At 33.8% G+C, this 27,469-nt stretch overlaps 1 protein-coding gene across 1 annotated transcript; it reads left to right on the forward strand.

Annotated features, from left to right (window-relative positions):
• Nucleotides 1-20,999: 20,999 nt before the first annotated feature.
• On the forward strand, nt 21,000-26,300 carry LOC116107365 (mediator of RNA polymerase II transcription subunit 27-like). Its single transcript, XM_031393646.1, has 7 exons — nt 21,000-21,370; nt 21,531-21,696; nt 22,957-23,422; nt 25,425-25,484; nt 25,609-25,677; nt 25,783-25,826; nt 25,906-26,300. Exons 1-7 carry the CDS (start codon nt 21,061-21,063, stop codon nt 26,090-26,092), a joined length of 1,302 nt encoding a protein of 433 aa, XP_031249506.1. The 5' UTR covers nt 21,000-21,060; the 3' UTR covers nt 26,093-26,300.
• The last annotated feature ends 1,169 nt before the right edge of the window (nt 26,301-27,469 follow it).

The following is a 27,469-nucleotide window of genomic DNA, read 5'->3' on the forward strand; positions in this document are numbered from 1 at the left end:
CTGTGTCAATTACCAAAGATGTTGAAGGAGAGAAGTTAATCTCAATCATATACATACCTGATGTCGAATCGTCTGACTTCTTCTTGTTCGCGAGGAAAGCCTTGCAGTGTTTCCTCTAGTGGCCAGGCTTGCCACAATAAAAGCAGACTACCTTCCCACCTTTCCCACCGCCACCCTTAAGCTTGTGAGCATCCTATCCTTTGGGCTTGGGCTTAAGATTGGCCTTGGCCTTTCCCTTGCCCTTACCCTTTCCTTACTAGCAGCAACCAGTAAAACAGGCTTGGACTTTTTCATGTCCTACTCTGCAGTCTTCAGCATGTTCAGAAGCTCTAACAGAGGTTTCACGATGGTGTTCATATTGAAGTTCATTATGAACGATGAAAATGAATCAGGTAAGGATTGCAGAATTAAATCCATTTGTGATTCTGTATCCAATCCAAATCCCAAAGTCTCAAGCCTCTCTATGTACCCAATCATCGCTCCCTCAATCATGCGACTTCTAAATAATGCACTCGACACCTTATACCTCTCATGTCAAGCGTTTCCTTCGAAAAGCTCATTGAGGTGCAAAATTATGGCAGCAACGTCTATATTCTCACGCTGCTTTTGCAGCTCATGTGTCATCAATGCTAACATTAGGCATTGAACAGTATCAGCTAGGGGTGAGCGGTTCCGGGTACCCTACATTTTTCGAGGGAACCGGAACTACACAGTGCAGGTTCCCAAAAACAAGGGACCGGAACCGCACAGTGCATGTTCTTAAATTCAAGGAACCGGAACCTAAAATGCAGGTTCCGGTTCCCGGGTACCCTATAAAAAATCAATCACCCCCTATTAGTTTAAAAAATGACAAAAATACCTTAAAATTTTACAAATACACCCCTAACAAATTTTGATTACTCATTCATTTGTGTCCCATGTAACTCATAACCTGTAATCTCTGGGCAACACTTTAATTCAACCAATTCATTACAATTCACATAAAATTCGTCAATCAAAACCAAAACACAAACAATTATTCATCACAATTCACATCAAATAACTATAATGTAATGTTATAATTAATTAAGTAATCATACTATAATATAATGTTATAATTATTTAAGTAGTTATTTAACAATAATTTAATATTATAATCAATTAAATTTCTTATAATTTAATTAATTACTTATATTTAATGTTTATAATGTAATATTATAATTAATTAAATTTTTAATCATTTAATTAAGTATTGTAATATTGTTTATAATAGAATGCTATAATTAATTAAGTAATCATACTATAAATTTATAATGTAATGTTATAATTAATAAAATTCTAATCATTTAATTAAGTATTGTGTAAATTAGCAAATTACTAATGTTTATAATATAATGTCATAATCAATTAAGTAATCCTTTAATTATGTAATGTTATAATTAATTATGTGACCATACTATAATGTAATGTTCTAATGAATTAAGTAATCATACTATAAATCTATAATTTAATATTGTAATTAATTAAATTTCTAATCATTTAATTAATATACTAATGTTTATAATGGAATGTTATAATTGATTAAGTAATCATACTATAAATATATAAGGTAATATTATAATTAATTAAATTTTTAATCATTTAATTAAGTAATGTAATAATGTAGTAAATTACTAATGTTTATAATGTAATGTTATAAATTCATAACTAATTATGTAATCATTTAACTATGTAATGCTATAATTAATTTAGTGATCATAATATAATGTAATATAATAATGTTATAATTTAATTAAGTTATTATTTAACTATAATGTAATGCTTAATTAATTAAATTTTTGATCATTTAATTAAGTAATCATTTATTTATAATGTAATGTTATAATTAATGTTTATAATATAATGTCATAATCAATTAAATAATCATCTAATTATGTAAAGTTATAACTAATTATGTAATCATACTATAATCTTTAATATAATATTGTAAATTTATAATTAATTTATTTATAATTAATGTTATAATTAATTAAGTGATCATTTATTATAATGTAATTTACTATTAATTAGTAATCTTACTATAAATTATAATGTAATGTATAATTTTAATTTTTAATCATTTAATTAAGTATTGTGCTATTGCTAATGTTTATGTAGTAAATTAGTAATTACTAATGTTTATAATATAATGTCATTCATTAAGTAATTTTTAATTATGTAATGTTATAATTAATATGTGATCATACTATAATGTAATGTTATAGTAAATTAAGTAATCAGACTATAGATCTTTAATGTAATATTATAATTAATTAATTTTTTAATCATTTAATTAAGTAATGTAATAATGTAGTAAATTATTAATGTTTATATGTAATGTTATAAATTATAACTAATTAAGTAATCTTTAATTATAATACTATAATTATTAAGTGATCATAATATATGTAATGTAATAATGTTAAATTTAATTAAGTAATTATTTAACTATAATGTAATGTTTAATTAATTAAATTTCTAATCATTTGTTTATAATGTAATGTTATAATTAGTTTGTAATCATACTATAATGAAATGTTACAATTAAGTAATCATACTATAAATCTTTAATATAATATTATAATTAATTTGTTTAGTAGAATGTTTCAATGTTATATTAATTAAGAATCATTTAATTATAATGTAATGTTACAATTAATTACGTAATCTACTATAAATTTATTGTAATGTTGTAATTAAAAATTTCTAATCATTTAATTAAGTATTGTGCTAATGTAGTAGTTTATGTAGTAAATTAGTAATTACTAATATTTATAATATAATGTCGTAATCAATTAATTAATCATTTAATTATTATATAATTACATTATATGTAATTTTAAGTGAATTAAGTAATCATACTATAATTTTTAATGTAATATTATAATAAATTAAATTTTTAATCATTCAATTAAGTTTGTACTAATGTTTAAATGATTAAGTAATTATACTATAAATCTATAATGTAAGCTATAATTATAATTTCTAATTATTTAATTAAATAATATACTAGATGTTATAACTTATAAGTCAATTAATTAAGTAGTAATCAATTAATATAAGGCTATAATTAATTATACTCTAAATCAATTAGTATGTTATAAAATTATAATTAATTAAGTAATCATTTAACTATAATATAATGTTATAATTTATTAAGTATGATATTTAACTAGTAATTAAATTTATTAATGTTTATCAATTTATCATATATAATTAATTAATTTCTAATTTACTATAGATATACTTAGAACTTGATAATTGAAGTAAATAACTAAATATATTATTATTCAATCAAATATAATATTTTATTCAAAAATAATTATTTTAACAGCATTAAAACACTTTTAATAGATCATAATTCCTATTATTCACTTAATTAATCAAAACTTTAATATTAATATATTATAATTATTAAAGTTTTTAATATGGTGTAATTTATATGTAATAAGTATAATTGTATATTTATTTAATTGGGTTATTCTAAAAAATTAACTTTTTCTATTTTAAATTTTTTTATATGTAAAATAATAGAAACCCCCCATTATTCTTTATTCACATTTCACAAATATTTTAATATTTTCATTGCAGTCCAGGTTCCAAAAATCGATTCTTTTTCCAGGTTCCGATTCCAATTCCTCCACACATAAGAACTGGAACCGGAATCGCACAATATCGGTTCCAATAAAATGGAACCGGAACCTACCCGCATAGTGTCGGTTCTGGGTAGGTTTCGGTTCCGGTTCTACCCCCAGATTCCGGTTCTACCCGCTACCCGTGCTCACCCCTAGTATCAGCATCGTCAAGGAACCTTTGGTAAGTTTCTTTTACTTCCTAAGTGGTATCAGGATCAAGCTCAGCCAAATAAGGCTTGTCAAGGATATATAATTTCTTTTCGGACTTTAGTACAATCCGAAGATTTAAATACCAATCTGAGAAATTAGATCCATCCGGCTTGTTTTCTTTCTCGATTATCAATCGTAGGTTGATATTGCTCATTGATAATCCTATTTTTTCCTATGATTTTGCATTGAATTTCGATAGGATTTATGATACTTTTCATACAATTTGGGCCATAATTGCTACCTAATCATTTTAATTTTTCTTTACAGGCCTAAACGATGATTTTGAGCATAAAAGACAGTTTTGAGCATAAATTGAGTAACTTGAGCTTGAGAACTCGGAATAACCAGAATTTAGAATCTTTGAAAAGCTAAGAAGCAGAGCTACAACTTTTATGTTTTGGGTTTTTCCTAATTCTAACTGGACAAGGGTGAAAACTTGGCTTGAAATTGTAAACAATACGTTGGGAACTGAAGAAAAACGTCTTTGAATGTGCTTCAGTAGTTTGGAAATAACTTGCGATTTAGACCTCTGATCTGGCTGATTTTTAAACGAGTAGAAAGATAATTTAAAGGATACAATTTATATGTTTACCACTTTTCCGGATTCAGAATATATCATGCTCGAATTTGGCCCCAAAGATCCTAGCCGCAACAAAACTGCGTCAGATGTGAAAAATAAAACGATGCGTTTTGGCTTGCTAGGGCTTCGTCTTTAAGTGAAAGAGGTATAAATTAGCACAAAAAGGAATGAAAAAGGGTCTTGGTTCGTCATTTGGAAGGCAGCTCTTGGAAGGAGAAGATTATTGAAGATTTGGGCTTCAAATTATAGAAGATTTATCCATCTTTTGCTTGTTTTTCAATGATGAAACTTGATTCAGTTTGTTTTTGTTATTTTGTTTTGTTTTTGAGTATGAACTGAGTTGTTTAGCTAGGGTTTGATGTAATCTTGATACAACAATGATTCAAATTTATATGAATTGATTTACTTTGAGTTTTAATTTCATGATTGAGTTGTTATCTATTTGCTTAATGACTTTTAGATCCTTAATCACCATTCAAATGTATGTTGTTCACAATGAGACTGAGAAGTGATTTGTGATTGTGCATCTTGGGATAAATACCATAGATTGAGCGAAAGCTAGAGATAGATAAACGCGATCTATGAAATCTAGATAGAATTTCATAAAGCTTAAAAGACTTTGAACTATTAATCTTCATTTTGTTGGGTGCGGAAGCTTAATAGGGATAAGTAGGAAAATATAGCTTGAGAAGGTATGTTTTATAACTTAGGGAATTCGATTTTCAATCAAGGAATCAGAACTTGAGTAATAGATTCTATATTTTGGGTTAACGTATCTAGGTGAAATCAACACCCTAGCATTTTTTTAGCATTGGTTAATTAGTTAAGTTGTTGGGTTTTGCTTTAATTTCATTATCATTCATTTAAATTTTGTTAATTTGTATTTAATTGTTAATTTTCCATCAATCCAATTTATTGTTGCTTTAATTAGGACTTAAACTAGGGAAATCGATACTTAGTAGCACTATCCTCGCGGGAACGATACTCTACTTATCACTTCATTACTTTTTGCGACTAGTGCACTTGCTACACATTGCATGTTGTAAAATCAACGCATCACTCATTTTTAAATGAATCTACAATATAGAAAAGTAAAGTTATTATCATGTTTATTTTCATTATTTAATAAGGCTTTTTATTAAATAATCGCTCCCACTATTTTCCTCAAGCCAATAGCCCTCACTATTAACTCGAGAAAGCTCATTGGCTTTCGTAGTGGATTGAGATCTCATCTAGCCCATTTCAAACCTTTGCTTTGGCGAACAAGTTAAAATGGGTTGATTAGGTAGGCCAAAAAACTTAATCCACACAAGTTGATAGCTCCCACTACCAACCTCAAATGTGGAGTAAGCCAACCAGCCAATCACATAATACAATGACCGAAGCCATTGTCCTCAAGTGTGGTTCTCAGTATCAGTAGAGTGGACACTAAATGTCGCCACGTACCACATAACGAGTGTACTTCTCTACTACGCTTATGGCATGTTTATCAACCTTCGCTTTGGCGAACAAGCAAAACTGTCATTTTAAGTCAACCCATCACCATTAAAGAAAACTCCAATGAATTTTAACCTCCCACTGGTAGAAATGTACCCTTCGCTTTAGCGAACAAGGTTCTGACGAACAGTGGTTTGATTAAAACCATGGTGATGAAAGGCATACGTGACTTAATATACTTAAGTTGAGGGTTTTTATTTAATGTCTCACCAGATTATTATCTTTGTTAGAATGACATTGTTTGGCATGTTATTGAACATTCAACCTTAGCATGCATTCTAAACAAAAAATTAAACGTGCTGATACATGGCCCAACTAAAACCGATTTCCTCAAGCCTAGAGGAATCGGTAGGTCAACCTAGGGTTTAAAAGTTAATCTTGGGTCTTCAAGTTAGTCCTCTTCATAGCTCATTCGTTTCTTTTTCATGATCATTACAAAGAATTTTATTACAAAAATCCTATTCTAATTTACATCAATAAAATAGAAACCTCGCCTTACACACAAGGGGAGTGAGATGAGAAGAAGAAATACATTGAGATATTAGACAGAGAGGTAGGACACGCAGGTCCTATTTCTTTATAAAATTACAAACAAACCTAATAAACAATAAACAATAGGTCTAAGGCTCATGTACCGGGCATCATGCAATTACCAAACAAGAACATTGCATACATTAAAAAACAATCAATTTTTGAATAGGTTGTGTTGAAATATCAAGTTGCCCTCTTAAATGTGCAGAATGAATATTTGTTTTAAAGGTTCAAAAACTGCAATTTAGCCCCTATGCGAAAAACGAAAAGTAAAAACGAAACAATAGGTTTCTTGTTGCGGCGAATAAATTATTCACCCTGGCAAAGTTCATATACACATGGTCGTTGCGGTGAAGTTTTATTTCGCCGTGGCAAATGCCGTAAACTTCCAGAAAACACAAAACATTCGAGAGAGTCTTGTGTCGCGGCGAAGTTTTATTTCGCCGCGGTATGATCTACTTTTCAACACAAGGCTGCGGCAAAGATTTATTTCGCCGTGGCAAGATTTACTTCTAGCTTATCACCGCGGCGAAGTTTTATTTCGCCGCGACAAATGCCGTAAAACTGTGAATCGCATAGTGACGCCTTTTTGCAGTTTTTCATGTAATGATACAGATCCAAATCGAATCGAATGCACAAGCATTCGACCAGGACACCAACCAACCAATACATCATTCAATCAACAAATTATTAATTCAATTAATCATTCAAATTATGTAATTAACAAAATTTTACAGATTTAAAAACAACCAATTTATGCATCAACATGTTATCAATCAAGTATACATGTTATCACTCATCGCTGAAATATTATAATCTGGTACTCAAGGCTCTGATACCACTGTAAGTAACTGATTAGATTCGCGCAGTGGAAAAACGTAATATTTAAAACGAATCGATCAATTACATGAACCAAGATCCGAGTACAGATTATAACGTTTTCATGCATAAATTAAAACGTAAAAGAAAATCTGCGTAAAAACAAATCCATACAAGGATTCAGAATGCTTACACACGTTTTGAGGCTCCCTGAATATCTCTGATTTCGCTCACAAACACTGTTCATAGCCTGTTCACCGGCTACTGTTCATCGACACTATTCACATAATTCTTTGCTAATCGATCCAATATAGGATCGCACTCACAGAAATCCACACGAGGACAATCTGCAGAACTCTTGATTATTTTGCTAGAGCAACCTAGGGCTTCAAGAATCAAGAAAGAAGAACAAGAAAAATCTTTTTTTTCACTCAAGAGTGTAACATGAGAGAGAGAGAGAGAGAGAGAGAGAGAGAGGGTGGCTAGGGTTTTTAATTGAATGAATATATCACACATGTTTTAATTTTAAGTTGCACTTATATAGTGCAACAATTAAAACCCTATTCCACTTAGGAATAGTCATGAGCTCCAACCCTTGCAACCAAACACTATGTAATTGGTATTTTAAATTAATTAATTATTATTATAATTAAAATCAATTAATATATAATAATATATTAACATTTAATTAATAATAATAATTCATTTAAATATATGCATACATATATTTAAATATAATCTCACGTATTTAATTTTAATATCAAATTAAATACAGGCAACAACCTCAGCAAATTTAATTGCACTGCGAGATTACCAAAATACTCTTTCGTCCTGAAAGACGAAAGTACCCTTCTCACAAATTGATTCTTAAATTATCTTCTAAGTGTATGACCCGTAGGCTCGTCATCATATCGGCAGTGTGTAGTATCGCGGTTAACACCAATTAATCGTCTCACTACACACATACCAAGATTGGCCCCTAGCAAGGCATCATGGCCACCCGATAGATTCGGATTCAACAACACCGCAGCTTGTCAACGATATGGTTACCGTGCAATCAAATTCTTTCATCAACTGTTATCTCATCGAGACTGAGGTACATAAATAGTGTCAACTTCAGATATCCTCGACATGTTTGTATTCAGTTACTGGACCAATGACAAGAATATTAAATTAGATTGAGTAACAACTCAATCTCATTGTGGCCACAGATTTAGTGTCATTGCCATTTACTGAATTACTCAGTGAGATAACTTCTCCCGTACCCAGGAGTGATGAATCTTTTGTCGATCCACCTTAGTCTTGATACACTTCTCAATGTAGCCAATCACTACCGTATTGATAGCTCTGAAGAACTACGTTAGGCTATTGTCAAACTACACCAATTGGTGCACAAGGCGCTCCAGCGATCTCAAGTCTAAGGATCACATGCACCATCATTCGTTAAAGGATTTATTCCATAGACACTAGGGTTACCATCCATATGGAATCCTCTTGTGGGTTTGTCCAGTGAACTTGCCTCTAGCAAGCACCCATGCGATACACCAGGTTGTCGGCAAACAACCTTGACAAGTGAGATCAGTCACTGCCTTTCGACAGGGTCGTTCAACACTATGATAGCCTTACCGTATTATCTGTGTCCTTAGTCAGAATAATACTAGGGCTACGGATGTTTTTAGAATGGCCACCATATGTGATCATAGGGTTCTCACTATCAAGATTTGAAACATTTGATACCCTCGTCATGATTCTACCATCCTAAGGACATATATCATTACATACACGATATAGAAGAATATCCCTTTTATTGATAAATAAACATTTAGTACATAGTCAATGTTACAATAATTGATTGGCTCTAGGGCACCTACTCTAACAATTCCAATTTCATTTCCCATCAGTAGTATGTCATCTACATACAACATGGGAAACATTATGGTATGCTCCTTTGTCCATTTATAAACACGAGGTTCATCCGGATTCTTCATGAAACCAAACGATTTGATTGTTTCATCAAACCACATGTTACAGCTTCTTAAAGCTTGTTTTAACCCATAAATTGACCCATGCAACTTGCACACCTTATTTCTTTCAAAACTGGATACAAAACCTATGACTGTTGCATGTAGATATTTTCCTCAATGAATCCTTTGAGAAACACTGTTTTGACATCCACTTGTCATATCTCACAATTCTAGTGTGCAGCCATGTTTAGCATAATTCTGATTGATTTAAGCATAGCAACTGGTGAGAAAGTTTCATCATAATCTAACCCTTGTTTCTGGGTATAACCTTTCGTAACCAATCCAGCTTTTTAGGTCTATACCTTTCCATCTTTGCCAATCTTTCTCTTGAAGACCCACTTACATCCATTAGGAACTATTCCTTCTAGAGGATCAACGAGAGTCCATACTTGATTAGCATGCATGAAATTATCTCAGAATTCATAACTTCTAGCCATTTACCATAATTGATATCTAATATCGCTTCTTCATAGGTTCTAGGATCATCCCCGTGACTGACTTTTCCAATCATGATAGATTCAAAAATCTCCTCATGAAGATATCCATATCTTTTCGAAGGTCGAGATACTCTAGAGGTTGACAAATAGGGACCGATATTTTAGACGTTGGGATTTCTTGAAAGGTACCATCTATTTGAGTATTTTTGGTCAGAGGCTCACCAGACTCTTCCTAGAGCATAATTTTTCTTCCCGCACCACCTTCCTCTAAGAACTTTTTCTCAAGGAAATGTGCGTTTTTTTTTTTTTTACTGATCGAAACTCTTTGATCAAAACGGAAGTAAAAATAATATCCTAAACTATCTTTAGGATATCCAATAAAACAACTTTCTCAAATCTAACGTCCATCTTATCTGTCTTGAAAATTTGGACATAAGCTGGACACCTCCAAATTCTCATACATTTGAGACTAAGAGGTTTACCATATCAAATCTCATATGGTGTCTTCTCGATAGATTTAGATGGTGCCCTATTCAGAATGTGCACAGTGGTAACAAGGGCAAATCCCCATGGTGACGTTGGCAAGTCCGTGAAACTCACTATCGACCGTGCCATATCTAATTAAGTACGGTTCCTCCTTTTTTGACATACAATTATGTTGTAGTGTATTTGGAGGAGTCAATTGGGATATTATACCATTATCTTTAAAAAAAAACTCTCGAAATTTTGTACTCAAGTATTCACCACCATGATCTGATCGTAAAATTTTAATACTCCTTTTGATTTGTTTCTCTACTTCATTCTTGAATTCTCTGAACTTTTCAAATGATTCAGATTTGTATTTCATCAAATACATGTACCCGTACCTAGAATAGTCGTCTCTAAAGGTCATGAAGTATATATTAAAAACCTTCTCGAGCCATTTCACTAAATGGTCCGCATACATCTGAATGTATTAAATTCAACAATTCTTTGGATCTTTCCCCTTTACTCTTAAAGGGAGATTTGATCATTTTTCTTTAAAGACAAGATTCACAAGTCAGATAGGGTTGTGAACTCAATGGGCTTAAAAGCCCCATTTGCGTCTAACTTGATTATCCTTTTATCTTTTATATGACATAATCGAAGATGTCGAAGTAATTTAAGATTTATTTCATTTCGAGTTCTTTTATTAGTAATGGTATTAATTATGTTATGATCATTCAATTCTTCAACATACAAACCATTTGTATTAATAGCTTTGCCAACTAATTTATTTCCAAAATAAATTAGATACTCATTTCCATTAAACTGTATTTTGTAACCAGATTTACATAAAACAGAAGCATAAATGATATTTCTAGTCATTTTAGCAAAAACAAAACTCTGTACAAACACAAAATATGTCCTGATGGCAATGTCAAATGGCAAGTCCCTATGGTCTCGACCTCAACTTTTGCTCCATTTGCCATCTTCATAATGATTTCATCCTTTAACAATACAAAACTATTCTGCAGTGCCGGTAATGAGACACATATGTGAGATGTAGCAACTGAATCTAATATCCAAGAATGATCATTTGAATTAACACTTAATTCAAATTCTATAACATAAGAATGGAACATACCTACTCAAGCTTTCTTCAAGCTCTCGAGATATAGAGGACAAATCCTCTTCGAATGTCCATCTTTCTTGCATTGGAAGCCCTACCCTTTATCTCTCTTCTGATGTGGCATCCGGAACTATAGAGAGTGGAAGGGGTGCTTCCATAACATACACCGCCTTTTCAAAGTTGAGAACAATTCTTAGGTTCCTCAACCAATCTCTGAAATTTGGTCCGGTCAACTTGTTGTCATCCAAAATCCTCCAAAGAAGATTACTGCTCATTTTCAAATAAATATCACACAACAACTATTGTAAAGAGGTTGTAAGAAATTAAAACATTTTATCAGTGTCTTGTAAATTTAAACCTTTAATGCTAATCTAATTAGCTCCCACTATTTTATTCGAATCCCATACTTCCCTAAATGACAATTCGGAACCCTAAATGACGATTCGGAAATTTCTTTAGAAAAAATTTCTAGTGGGGAATCAAATTCTTATCAAATTTAATAAATCTCACATAATAGAAATCTTGGTCCATTAAATTCAATAAGTACGAAACTATTTCCTTTTATATCACCATATAAGTTATGATTCATTTCCTTGCCTCTAGTTTTAGATACCTCACATAACAGAAATCTTGGTACCCTAGACTAGTTAAATCCGACCCATTATGCTTTCTCAAAATAGAATTCCCATTATACCCTCACATAATAGAAATCTTGGGTACAATGGAATTTTTTATCCAAGAACTAAGACAATTAATTCCATGTCATAAAATTAGCATCCCTTACATAATAGAAATCTTGGGATCTCTAATTTTTATGCCAAAGAATTAATTGGCCCATAATGGAAGGCATGGACTTAATATTATTCCTTAGGGAGATTTTAAAGATTAGGTTTTGTTTTAGGTTAATGTTTTAATATATACCCTATACATATCCACCATATGTATCAACTAAATATAAAACATAAACCCCAAACTACAAACCTAAAACTAAATGTTATACCATAAAATTAAGTTTCAACACTTCATATAAATATTAAAACTTAACAATAAACATTGGCATAATTTCTATGCATAAATCATACAAGCATATTACATGCTTCAATGCAACATCATATGTTATCAAACATAACAAATATGCATTATGTTAATATAACACATATATATCTCATATATCAATTATATTTAATAAATTGCCCATTAATAATCATTAATAAAAAATTTATTAAACTTTATGGGATAATGTAACACTTACATTAAATAAGCAATTATACAGCCAACATTTAGCAATGAAAAGTTGGTAGAGTAAATTTATGCTTATCTTATCACATGGCATATTAATATACATTAACGATTAATTCAATTAATCTTGTCAAAGACATAATTAACAATTAAAATATGTTCACACTACCTTTCCATGTTTTTGGCACAAAGACAATTTTACGCTTAACTCTTTAAGGCAAATTATCTTTTATGCTTGCTGCAATATATATGAATTCAATGACTTATGCAACAAGTTCATATAAATATGTCATAATTAACTAAAAGGGCATTAGTGACATTTCACCACCCTAACATTTAATGCACTTTAATCTCATTTGTTAATCAAATTAAATGAAATGATTAAAGGCATTAACCACCCATCAACCATGGTTTAGTTAATAAATCATCCTTATCCTAATTCATATCTCTAATTACACATGTCATTCATATTAATCAAATTAATTAACATGTCATCACCTTAACACCATTCATGCATTATTTGATTAACATCTAACATGGTCGAATTTTGCAATTGGTATGCATCATCCATGCATTCAATTATCACACGAATTTCAAGGATAATTCATGTAGAAAACATATCAATAACACTACTCTTACAAAGGAATATACAAAGAGACTCTACAAAGTGATGTGGCAATGCCACGTCATCTGCCATGCGATCACTTGCCACATTATCAGCAAATATTTTAATCCAAAATGTATCAATCTTCTTCTCCCCGCTTCTCTTTCGGGCTCTTTCTCCATCACCGTGTTCAACTCTGCTCTTCTCCAGCTCCATCACTCTCTTCATCTTCATCTCTCTTCTCCATCTCCATCTCCATCTCCATCGCTCTCTTCATCTTTGCGCTCTTCTCCATCTCCTTTCTTCATCTTCATCGCTCTTCTCCATCTCCATCGCTGTCTTCACGCTCTTATCTCCATCTCCATCGCTATCTTCGCGCTCTTATCTCCAGCGAGTGAAACATAAAAACTAAAACCATATTCGAGACAATCCTCAACAAAATTGTATGAAACTAACTACTGACTACTCAGTACTTGACGGGAGCAAGGACGTCTAGTTGGGTGCCAAGCTTCTCCTCTGCTACCTTCTCAGCCTTCACCCTAAGTTTGTTCAGCTGCTTCTTCCTCTTATAAACCACCTGAGCCCTTTCTTTTCTCTTCTTCTCTAGCTCCTGTGGTAAGAGAGGGCACATATGAATGAAATTTGCATAAAAAATTTGATCATTAATCATGACATAAGAATCTTCCATAAGTAAATTCGAAAACAACTACTAAAATAAGGTAATCTCCCAACTTTACATTTTTTTTTTTCGCAAATGATGCTCCATCACCAAGATCAACCAGTAAAAATGCAATTGCAAAACCAAGACTACTTACAGATGAATTCTACACTAGCTTGATAGAAACACTAAAAATAACGAAAGACAACAAGGAGCAAAAAATTACTAGAAAGTACATACAGAGGACACATGCAATTTGCTTGCTAACCATCAACACATGGTAAACAAAATCCGACATAGCACTGGTAAAACAAACGACCAACTCAAGAGAAACTTCATTTACATATCTGATCAGGTTTGTGGAACCATTCTATAAATAGAAAGAGGTACACTCAAAGTCCTACTTGGATACTTCACTAAGCACATGCATCTGAAATACCCATACAATTCGAGAGAAAGGAAGAGATAATAACACTGCAATGGAGATGGAGATAAGAGCATGAAGACAGCGATGGAGATGGAGAAGAGCGATGAAGATGAAGATGAAGATGAAGAAAGGAGATGGAGAAGAGCACGAAGATGAAGAGGGTGATGGAGATGGAGAAGAGAGATGAAGATTAAGAGAATGATGGAGCTGAAGAAGAGTAGAGTTGAACACGGTGATGGAGAAAGAGCGCGAAAGAGAAGCGTGGAGAAGAAGATTGATACATTTTGGATTAAAATATTTGCTGATGACGTGGCAAGTGATGACGTGGTAGATTGCCACATCACCTGCCACATCACTTTGTAGAGTTTCTTTGTATATTCCTTTGTAAGAGTAGTGTTATTGAAAACATATACACTAATCTCCATTAATCATGTTTTCTACACATAAACTATTCATGCATGAATCATCACTAAGACGTGCACTAATCACCATTAAAACATGCCTTATTCAACATGAAAATCATGGCCAAAATGAATAATTTCATCTTTAAAATTGTATTCACAACACAATTCATTTATATGCATCAATTATCCATGACATCAAATATTGTACCCATGAGTCTTGCATTCAATAAAATTGACGCACACATCAAGTGTATGCCGAATTCAACCCATGCTATAATCATCAAATTTTTGCATCAAATTGTGGATCTAGCACATACATGTAACAACCAAGGACAACAATTATCCAAAGTCATAAAATTGCATATATAATGCAACAACTCATCATACATGTACATAACCAAACCCTAACATGAAATTCTTTGTTTCAAAAACATAAAACTTCGTATATATACATGTTATCTACCATGAACATCACATATCCATGATCATTTGCATAAAAAATACACCGTAACACATATTGTTCTTCAAAAACTTTGATTCAATTTTTCACCAAAAAATTGAACATATAAGCATAGATCTAACATGGCTCTAATACCATTTGCAAGAATTCATGCTTAGAAAGGGTAAAATTGGTGTAAAACATGGTATAAGGTCATATGACATATTATTGAAACTAAAAGGGTGAAATTGTTACCTTTTATGCTTTACAACTCTTGTAACTTGAAAAAGAGTTCAAGCTCTTCAACAAATTTAATGAAAATTCTCAAAGTAGAGTCCACCCCAAGATGAAAAAAAGAGAGCCGGCCATGAGAGCTCAAGAGAGAGAGATTTTCAATCAAAATGAAAAATTAGATTAAATTTGGGGAATATCACTTATTTATATACAAGGACCATTTTGAAATTATTTGAAATTGTTCTCAAGTCCTTGAATTGATGACTCCTATATTAACACTTAATACAAATTTAATATTATTTTCAAGTCCTTGAAATAATTTCAATTTAATAATAACTCTTAATATTAAATCATTATTGATCCTAAGTCCTTGAAACAATTTCAATTTAATATTAAATCCTTGATTTAAACAAATTTATAATCAAGGCATATAAAATAATCCCATTTAATATTTAACCCATTATTGAATCCAATTCAATAATATATTTTAGTCCATCATTGAATCTAATCCAATAATGACCAAATTACCTTATTACCCTTGGTAAATGCTAGCTTCCCATGAGTAATTATTTATCACCAATACATAAATTCAGATGCACACATTTACATCTGAACATCGTTAACCTTTAATGATATGTATTATCTCTCTTCTCATACTTGGTTTTTAGGTGTGACCACTTAGGTTCATTGTAACCTAGCCGTGGGCCCAATATCACAATCCGATATGTTTCGTCATAACTCTTTATCATCGAAATTCCCACCAGTCATGGTAGACATCTAACTTTGCTCCATAACCCCTAAGCCACAATGAAGTTAAACTCCAATGAACTTTTTTTCCCGATCATACGTTCTATGTAGTAAAATCCCTCCGTCGTCTAATCCCGATTAAGTATAGGTTCATGGTATGTCAAAGCCCTTAACTTAATCTTTATCCGAATTGTCACTCAATACAATGGAACGTGTCATCATGAAACTCCTTTTCATATGACTATTTTGTACTCTAGCTAGAGATTTCCTTTTTCCAATGTTTATTGACATTCGTTTGGGAACTCGGGACCAAACCGTTTCGAGTCAACGGATCCCATCTTGACCATCACTTGTCCTCGCACATGAATAACATATGATCAAACCGACTTCTTACACAAGACATGACTAGCCTCGTGTATATACACCATATGAATCATATGCATCCTATGTCGAGTCCAACCATGATGTCTCAGGTCTAAGGATTAGTGGTACACTAGTACGATCCTACGATGTATCATTAACCACATTCTAAATGTCCATGTGATTCATCGTAATCGGTCATATTCGACAAACAGTTTACCAACCTTTTATCCATGTTAATGCCCTAGTGATATATCTCTTATAATCACCCACACTAATACCATCACATGATATCCAATGGAGGCATTTAGCATGCCTACTATGCAATGTTATTGCCCAATTAACATTACTTACGTAGGGAATGCTTCGATGATTTGATCTCCTAAAGATCCGTATCATCCGAACATTTCACATGCATTATAAATAGTATAAATGAAACAGTAAACAACATGTGAAATTAGAACTCTTTCTTCTATTCTCAAAGAGTATTTACAAGATACAATGCCCTAAAACTGACAACATGATTGGTTCTTGGGGTATACACTAACAGTAGATTCAAAGACATTTGAAGGAGCCTCCAAACATGCATAAGATCTCTAATCCTTGTCTGGATTAATGTTATATTTGTTCTTTTCTATTTAAGCATGTAAAATATATGCATATCAGACCCTGATCTTGGGTTATTCAGAGTAATCGATAGGAAATATTTTTGTTTTCCGATGCGTTTACCCACCGATTTACTTACAGGCCTTACTCAGCCTCACACGACCTCACTCGGCCTCACACGGCCTTTCAGTCTTAATCCGCCTCGCTTAGCTTCACACGGCTTCACTCGACTGCTTAGCCTCACTCGGCTCATCCCCAAGGCTTTCACTCATCTTCAAAAGAGTCATTTAACTCTTCCCCACTTGGCTTTTTGCTCAACTCTTCCCACTCGGCTGAGCTCAGCTCATCCTAAGGCTTTCACTATTTAAAAGAGTGACTCTTCCCCACTCGGCTCCTCTTGGATCCACTCTTCCCGCTCAGCTTGGCTCATTCCCAAGGCTTTCACTCATCTTCAAAAGAGTCATTCGACTTTTCCCCACTTGGGTCTTCGTTCCACTCTCCCTGCTTGGCTTGGCTTAACCCCAAGGCTTTCACCCTTCAAAAAAGTGACTCTTCCCCACTCAACTCCCCTTCACTCTGGTTTCCTCAACTCGGCTCGGCTCGGCTCATCCCCAAGTGCCTTAACTCTTCGCTACCCAGGTTGACTCATCCTGAAGGAATGAATGAAGACCAAAGCACCCCACTCACCATTCATGTCAGCCGAAGCACCCGAACTGTCACACTCAGATTAACTCACCCTGAGGGATGAATAGAGATCAAAGCACCCCACTCACCATCCATGCCGGTTAAAGCACCCAAACAGTCACACTCGGGTTGACTCATCCTGAAGGGATGAATGGAGACCAAAGCACCCCATTCATTATCCATGCCACTTGAAGCACCCGAATTGTTACACTCAGGGTGACTCATCTTGAAGGGATGAATGAAGACCAAAGCACCCTACTCACCATCCATGCCGACTGAAGCACCCGAACTATCACTCGGGTTGACTCATCTTAAAGGGATTAATGGAAACCTAAAACACCCAAATAACCCCCCATGATGGACTCGACCCCCATGCCACACCTTACGACTCGACATAAATTGCTCAGTCCCCAGCATGAACAGAGCCAAGTGGAGTAGTACATATAACGATTGACAAGTATTAATCACCGATAAACTCCTCACTCGGCTAACATCGTCCATTCATCAACAAGAGTCGAGAGGTACATATCACCATCTTGAAGAGACTCCATAAAACTTCACCCAAATCCACATATGGACGAACCAAGTCGAACCGACTCGACTCTTACAAGGCTATGATTCACACATTCTTACACCCACAGAAGGAACAACATACTTTCCAAGATACTCATCCTCCTAACTCAGGTTGGTCGAGCGAACTTTCACATTCCCCCCGACTCAGGTTGGTCGAGTGAACTTTTATTCACCCCCTAACTCTGATTGGTCGAATAGACTCTTCCTAATTCAGATTGGTCGAGCGCACCTTCATACTCTGCCCGACTCTGATTGGCCAAGTAAGTTTCACCCCCACTAAGTTTTGCATAACGAGTCGAGGCCCACCACCTCAAATGACTCGGTGAACTTTTAACATAACATTTCAAATAACGGTCCATCCAACCTGACGAGTTGCTAGCTCTAACTCACTTGGTCCATACTCATTTGACTAAATCTACTCTCTAAGCTAAATGTCCTTTAACTTAGAGATTGGGGGGCTAATTGTATGGGCAAAAAATCATCTTGGGCCTTAGGTCCAAGCGCGTAACATCTACAACATGGCTCAAGACCATGGCTCAATCCTGGTTAGGCCCACGATAAGATCCATATCATATGCTAGACTAATGTGCTAACCTAATCCTTCACGGGTTGGACCATCCAAATTGGTTCTCATCATTAGCCCACCTAGGCCCAGGCCCTCATCATTAGCCCACCTAGGCCCAGGCCCATTGGCTCATGATATCTACTAAAGATCCAGAGTCTTACTTAAACCCTAATACATCTACTTCATATTCTATCTTTATCATAATTCACCTAAGATCTCAAGTCTTATGTGAATTAGGACTCTCACTCCTTCAAAGGCAAGTAAATCTGGTCTTTCTTATTCACTAAGTTTATTTCATTATGGACTTAGAGTCCTAATAGGATTTGAAGATCCTACAACTACTTTATAAACAGAGGCCTGCCATTTCATAAATTATTCAATCTCCACTACTCAAAACCACCTACTTGCTCCTAAGTTCTTGCTCTTGAGAATTCTACACCTTCGTCGTAGTCCTGGCCTCTGACAAGACTTCCGGTAATCCTTCTTTCCCTTAATTCCTATTAAATCGTCTCTTTCGACCTTGTTGACTTGAGCATCAGAGTGCTTACGGCAAACACCACCCCAGTGTTTTCCGTAAGCTTCACGCTTGTCTCTTCGTCTGTGCAGGTCCAGCAGATTGTCAGTGGCCACAACCTTACAGGATCAGACCTTATTTCCGTAATCATAGATTTTTTGCATTTACATTAATCATAAATTATGATTTCAATTCATGATATATACTCGTTTCATGATTTGTTAATTGTATATACAATTTTGTGAGATTGATGTTCTCATATGAAAAAATAATATGGTCTAAACTTCAACTATTAATGCGTAATAAAATATTTTTCAATGCTTTTAAAATATGATAATCTACCACTTATAAGGCTCTTTTAGTAAACTCCATTTTTCAAATTTTTAAATAGAAAATAGAATTATATAAAAAGAATAAATTATAAATTATATAAAAATATTTTCAATGATACTACTCTTTTCAATCTATCCTAAATTTTATATTTTAAACAAAATATCTATTTTTTTTTTTTTTTTAATGTTGCTGAGCTTTGTTTTAAAACCTAACCCGTTAAGGAACCCGGTAAGGTCACCGGGTCTTTGGTTGACTGGTCAGACTAGTTAAAACCGACGATTTGACTAATTATCCAAAAAGTTTAAAATCTTGCAAACACACCTGAAAATACGAACCAGTCTCTACACGTCTGAAATCTAGCAAATACACCCCTACAATCTATTTGGGTTTTGACTTTTCTAACCAAATTTCGGCTGATTCCAACGGCCAAAATTCAATCTGACACCACCACCTAAACCACCGTCCTCCACTCTACAAAACCCCTCTAACCCTGAAACTTGGTAGCCCCCCGTTTGCCAACTATGACTCATGTATACTGCCACGATTGGGTTGATTTTTCTGGCCAAATTCTGGTGTCCAAAATTCAATCTGACACCACCACCTAAACCACCGTCCTCCACTCTACAAAACCCCTCTAACCCTGAAACTTGGTAGCCCCCCGTTTGCCAACTATGACTCATGTATACTGCCACGATTGGGTTGATTTTTCTGGCCAAATTCTGGTGTCCAAAATTTAATCAAACACCACCACCTAAACCATTGTCCTCCACTTTATGAAACCCCTCTAACCTCGGCACTTGATAGCCCCTCATTCGCTGACCGTGACTCGCATACTGGATTGAATTTTTCGGCCAAATTTCAGCTTATTCCAACGTCCAAAATTCAATCCAACACCATCCCTTGATCCACCGACCTCCACTCTACAAAAGCCCTCTAATCTTGGCACTTGGTAGCCTCTCGTTTGCTAGCGATCAAATTAGAGATTTTGTAAATAGTGAAAAATGGTAACCAGATCAAAGAGGCTGTTGGGTCCCAATTGGATCGGTCCGAGTTTTAAAACAGTGTTGCTGAGCCAGAAAAATATTATGTTCAACCATATAAAATTTGTTAATGGACTTTTTGGCAAATGCTTATAACTTGTTGAACTTATAATGATAGAAGAAACAAGTGACTTTTTGGCAAATTTTTATAACTTATTGAACTTAAAACGAGCAAATTCATAACGTATGAACGACGATAAATTTCTCTCTCAGCTTAATTTTAATTTCTTAAATTAGTATGAATTCTGAATCTTGCTAAAGCAGAACTTTGAAATTGATCTTATAGTGCAAATGGATGTGAAGTTCCCAACCCTGGCGTCGCAACAGCCGCAGGAATCATTGGCGGTGGCGAACCCTAACACAAATACCGATCCGCCTCCGCAATCATCCACGGCGGAGGCGCCACCGAAGCAGGTAGCGCTGGCGATGGAGAGACTCACACAGGCTGCTCGTCACATTGCGGACGTTCGGCTCGGTGCTGACCGCCTTCTGGAGGCTCTATTCTTGGCGGCGCAGCCTCACCAGAGCAGCAAACCAGTCAATTTGTTCATCCAAGAAGACAACGCAATGCGCCAGCATCTCCAGGACCTCCGCTCCATCGGTATGAATTGAATTCTTAAAATTCTCCGGTTAGTTATTGAACTGGAAGTATCGGACTAAACTTGTTAGTAACTTTAGTAGTTGTAGTTTTAAAATTTAGCATAAAATTAGTGACCGGTATAATGGATTGGCGTAATTGGTAACAAATTTTACTTTGTTAGGAAAGCAACTGGAAGAATCTGGAGTTTTGAATGAGCATCTTAGGTCGCGAAGTAATTCTTGGGGTTTGCATATGCCGTTGGTGTGTCCTGATGGTGCAGTGGTTGCCTATGCTTGGAAACGCCAGCTCGCTGGCCAGGCTGGTGCTTCTGCTGTTGACAGAACAAGGTACATTTTCGAGTTTGCAACACTAATTTTATTTTGTGATTGATATATTCTTGTGAGAGTTCTTTTGAATTTGCATATTAGCATTAGCTGGAGATGCTTAATTGAAAATCTGGATTTCATAGATTTAGTGGGGCATTAAGTTTGTCGAAGCAAATGTTATGTTATGTACTTGTTTATGACCTAATCAACCATGGAATGACTTAGTTGGCATTGGTGGGAGTGCAACAAACCAATAGACATGTATCCATTTTTATGGAAGATGACGAGATGTAATAGGACAGCTAGAAGTTTGCATTGATGGAAGTTTTAATACAAATTGAAATCTTGAAAAGTCGATTGACACAACTAGCTTGGCGTGAATTGGCCTTATATCAAGTATGGACTGACACTCTTTAGTCTAGTCGATTTTCTTCTCAGCTTAGATATTGTCAGTACTGATCTTGGGCCACTGCTGCAGTTGTTAAGGGTTTCATGTGAGTATAGAAAATTGAATTCCTTGTTATTCTTATTGTAGGTTTTAGTTATTAATTAGGGTGCCAAATTTATCTTTCAATTATTGCATGATATGAATAGAGATTTCAGTCTTTTTGTGGCAGAGGTAATGTATCACAAAATTGGGGTTTATAAGTTAAATTAAAAGAAGATTTTGGAAGTAGGAGAAGGTCAAAGGGAAATTGAAGTCTAAGAGAGAGCAGAGAAGATAAACTAAACCCAATTTAATCTTTGGAAAAGACAGAAAAGGTACAAAAGAGCATAAATGTCAAATTCCAACAAAATTTAATCATAATTTTAACCTTTAGATAAGTTTATTTAACAATTATAAATCCATAAAAGGAATTTTAGCTTATATCTAATCATTTTAAGCCTAAAACTTTGTAATGATACCCTAAATACATTTTTAAAGTAGGCCAAACTCATAAATATCTTTTTCCATGAATTTGTCATGTAAGGTATTCAAAACCAAAAATCAATTGTAAAGCTTCCATATATAAAAGTCCTACAAAGAACATTAAATTTTGACAAATCCTTCACTTTCCTTCTTTCTTTTAAAATTTCATGCCTTTTGGCCAAAAGGAATCTTTAATGCAATGTCAATAAACTTAGTTTCATCAATAGTTAAATGTGTTGTCATTATTACTTGCTGATCTTGGTGTATATCATGAGAAAAGATTTTATCAATGGCCATTTAACTTTCGGTAATTGTATCAAACTTCAAGTTGTCCTTTGGAATTCATCAGCTTGTGTGTCTAATGTTTGCAGGTTAGCTCTCAAGGCCTTCACAGATCAAAAAAGGCGTTTTTTTCCTCACCTTGATGACAAACTAGACGATCAGAATAATGAACCAGCATCCAAAAAACAGTGTGTTTCCCAAGTCCTACCAGCCGATAACCTTGAAGAGCTTAATGACTGCAAAACATTATCAGATGTTCTAATGCGTTTGGAAAAAGAAGTGCCAAATTTGAAAATTTTCACCTATGAACGACTAGATTGGTTAAAAAGAGCTTCTTCGTTGCCCAGTTCAGCAAATGAGAGTCCTTTTGAATTATTGAAGGAGCACAACTTTCATAGTTCAAATAAACTAAGACCGGGATTGCAGAATACTGTTGCTGCAGACAAGATTGCTGTAATCGAGTTGTTGTTTCCTTCTGTTTTCAGAGCTATAGTTTCATTGCATCCAGTTGGTTCTATTGAGCCCGATGCAGTTGCTTTCTTTTCTCCAGACGAGGTAATTTTTTAACTGAATGCATGTTCTTCTGATTTCCGACTTCAAGCTTTTTTTTAATATGATATTCTGTCTGTTTTGTTGCTCATACCTAGATCTTTGTTGTGATTATCATTGTGATTGCATCAGATACCATAAAAGAATTATTGGCGCTTTTATCTTCCATTAAGCATTTTAGTTTAGTGTGGATTTCTGTTGAAGTTAATAAAGCTCTAATGGAGCTCAAATGTGAATCTTTGTCAACTATGCCAATTCAAGCTTTGTTTCTAGATGAGCTGGAACTTGTTCGCGAGTCGCACTTTTACTTATTTATTAACATTAGGGCAACTAAGGTTTAAATAGTTGTTTTTGGGTGAGAATGGTGTTATGGGAATGTTTTCAATTCTTGCAATCTTAATTTTAATTTGATAAGTAAAATGTTAGTTGGTTTGTTATCGTACAATTATTGCTATTGTCATTATTAAAGATCCTTGCACAAACAACAATACAGGTACATCCTATACATGCTAAACATATACAGTGACACTCACACAACACACGCGTGTATGCACACACACACACATATATATAACACAATAAGAGATTAAGTTAACAAAAGAAAAGGACAAAAAAGGGTTAGAGTGAAAGAATTGGGAGATATGGGACTCTATTGATATTTGAGGACTTTGGTATTAGAAACAGAACTGATGCTTTCTCACTTTTGCATAACGTCTCTTACAAAGAGTTAATATTTGTAGTCTTTTCACAACCACCCTCAAACGTTAGATATACTTCAATAAGGGACACTTATCCTTTAAAATATGATTTCCTAATCTTATTAAGTCACATCATAGGCTTCATTAAATACTCTAATGATGGGCTTATTTCAATAGGTAGAAAACTACCAAAATGCCATATATAAGACAATACTCTCCCTTGGATTTCCACCGTTTACATATAATTACTGACAAGGTTATTAAGAGAGTTTGAGCACGTCCAATGCCACTATAGTTTTTTCCTTAGCAAAGTTAATTTAATTATTTGTAAGTGGTGGAAATCTGATGGAACCACTTGTTCAATTAACTCAATCCAACCACAACACACAAGAGCCGAAATGAAAGTAACACAACCTGATAAAACTTAATGTTATTATTGTATACTGAAAGAAATAGCAACATCAAGAAAGAGTGATCACAGATCAATCCCCAGCAATTCGAGGAGCTGGGAGCCTCCCAAAATACCTACAAGAATTTACTTGATACCTCCTTTACCACTCTCTAGCTATTTATACCCAAATACTTACTAAACTAACCTTACTCTAACAAACTTTATTCTATCTGGCCACTTGCATGCAAAATCCCGTAACAAACTCTCACTCACACTCATTACCCCTTAGTGCTCTTTTTACAACCCCTCGACTTATAGACCATATTAACGGGAGGTGGTCTATCAAAATCCAAGGGCGAGTATTATATATATATGGCATTTTGGTAGCTTTCCACCTATCGAAATAAACCCATCATCAGAATAGTTAATAAAGTCTATGAGGTAGCTTAATAAGATTGGGAAATAATGTTTAAAGGGATAAGTGTCCCTTAGGTATATCAAATGTTTTAAGGGCAGTTGTGAAAAGGATATAAATATGACCCTTGTGTATTAATTTTTATAAGACACATTATTTAAAAGGTAGAAAACATCAATTCCATTTCAAATAAAACTGAAAGTCTGGTGGTAATGAGCCAGGCAAACTCTTCAAATAAGTTGATGCCAAACTCGCGATATAACTTGAAATTAGGTCTCATGTGAAGCAATTTGAAACTGATCAGTGTCAAGTCAAACAGAATTATGCTTGAACAAAAGGAAGTGGTGCTTGTCACTTCGGTGCTGCAGCCAGTTCCCAGTTTCAAATTTTCATACAGCTTGTTAAATATGTAATCAGTCTCAACCCATTACTGGTTAATCTGTTCCATTTTAGAGTGGATATTTTGCCGCCTTCCAATGTACTTACCTTAACTTTCTTCAACAGGGAGGCAATTACATACACGCTAGAGGTTCTTCAGTTTATCAGACATTCAGACGCATCACGGTAATAGCCTTTATAATTAAACAACTTTCTCCACACCCCTTCAGTTTAGGTGGTTGATATGTTGAAAATATTTATCCAAAGCTGAAACTATCTATTCATACATCTATCTATTTCCTTGTTGCAGGAGCATGCTGTTATGGCACTACAATTTTTCCTCGGGATAAGGACTGAAACAACTCTTTATTATCTTTTGGTAGGATCCAAACACTTAATATATTTCTTTCTCTTATATAGCTGAGCATCAGTCCCAGCAATGTTGCCACACATATTTGAGTTCTTACCCGTTTTGTTCTTGTAGCACTGGATCTGCACGTATCAAACTCTATTTTCTAAAGCTTGCAGGTGAAACGCTTGCCCTTTTAAATTTGTAATTTCTTTTGTTCCTTTGGGGTGATGAATTTATGATAAATTGTTGGTGCAGTAAGTGTGGACGGCTATTGATAATGGATAAACAATTGGCTTTATTATTACCTCCTGTTAATCGTCCGTACAGACACTTCTCACCTTCGGTAACTTCATCAACGCAGCCCGTTTCCTCCACAGCAAAAGACCAGAATGTGGATGTCTCCACTGCCTATCACGTTGGTTGTCATTCAGAGGATGCTTAGTTATACCAATTGTCTCGGTGAGGTTATGAAACACATATCAAAAGTAACTATTTCAAAATCCCTAACCGTCTTTTTTTCTTTTTCCCTTTTTTTTTTCTCTTTAATCGTATTTGTGGTTTTTCTCATCATTAAGCAGCAGGTAGAAATTGTCAGCTGATGTAAAATGTAACAGAAAAATGTTAATGTAAGTCTCACTCAATTTTTCTCTCGTTATTTGTTTCTGCTAATTTTCGAACGCCGTTAGCATTAGCACCATATTTACCTTCAGAAACTTTGAAATGATTCAATTCTTATGAGTTACAGCCTCTCTCATTTTTCTTTACTTTAGAAGCATTTTAAGATACATTTCCAATATTATTCGTGCAGTCGAGATTCATTCGTTCTTTTTATTTTTGTTAACTACTAAGCACTAATTACATGTATTCTTAGGTTCAAGTTCATATTGAGATTCATGTAATCGGGATTCGTTCATTCGTTCTTTTACAGTCTCTCTCATCTTTCTTAACTTTAGAAGCGTGTGTGCTTTTTATTTTTTTATTTTTTATCTCATTTCATTTCATACATATTGGAAAACTTAGTGAGAAAATGCATTATAATTGATATTAATGCAGAATCGTTTTCAGGGATGGCACCATCAAACAAATAGTTATTAGTTTGTTAATTTGAAAATTTTGCATAATTTATGCAGGCCTTACCGTTGAGGTGATGTTTGGGACCGAGGATTATTGTGTACAACTGAATTATTTATTTAAAAATAACACTTAAAATAAATAAATGATTAAAAATAAAACTTAAACATGTGTGGCAATCATAAAAGTAAATCAATTTATAAAAGTAATTAGGTGAAACATGAAATAACTATCTTTAAATTTCAGTTTACAAAGTAAAGGTTAAAAAATTCAAAACCAAATTTCTATCACTTTAAATTTCTGTCAGTTTTCCAGAGGTCCCTCTTTCTCTTGATTTTGTTGTACTCTTTTGAAGACAATACCGATTAACTCAAAAGTTGAGAAAATCAGTGACTGAATTGTACACTATTCACAAGTAGTTTTGGACTTGGCAATTGGATAAAATGGTAGCATCCATATAATCAAGGGCGTTCAAAAAGATACAAAAACCGAACCAAACCGGAAAACCAGTTAACCGAAAAAACAGTTCGATTACGGTTCAAAAAATTCGAAAAACCGAATTTCTGGTTCAGGAAATAATAAAAAGCAGTTAACCGAAACCAGTTTTTTGGACCGATTTTACAAATATATATATTATATATTAAATAAATATAAATATAAAAATAAATATTATATGTTAAATAAATAATAATAATATAATATATCATATATTAAATAAAAAAATAATAATATTTTTAATGTATTATTA

Source organism: Pistacia vera, unplaced genomic scaffold (genome assembly GCF_008641045.1).
Source record: "Pistacia vera cultivar Batoury unplaced genomic scaffold, PisVer_v2 Contig533, whole genome shotgun sequence".
Taxonomy (NCBI): Eukaryota; Viridiplantae; Streptophyta; class Magnoliopsida; order Sapindales; family Anacardiaceae; genus Pistacia; species Pistacia vera.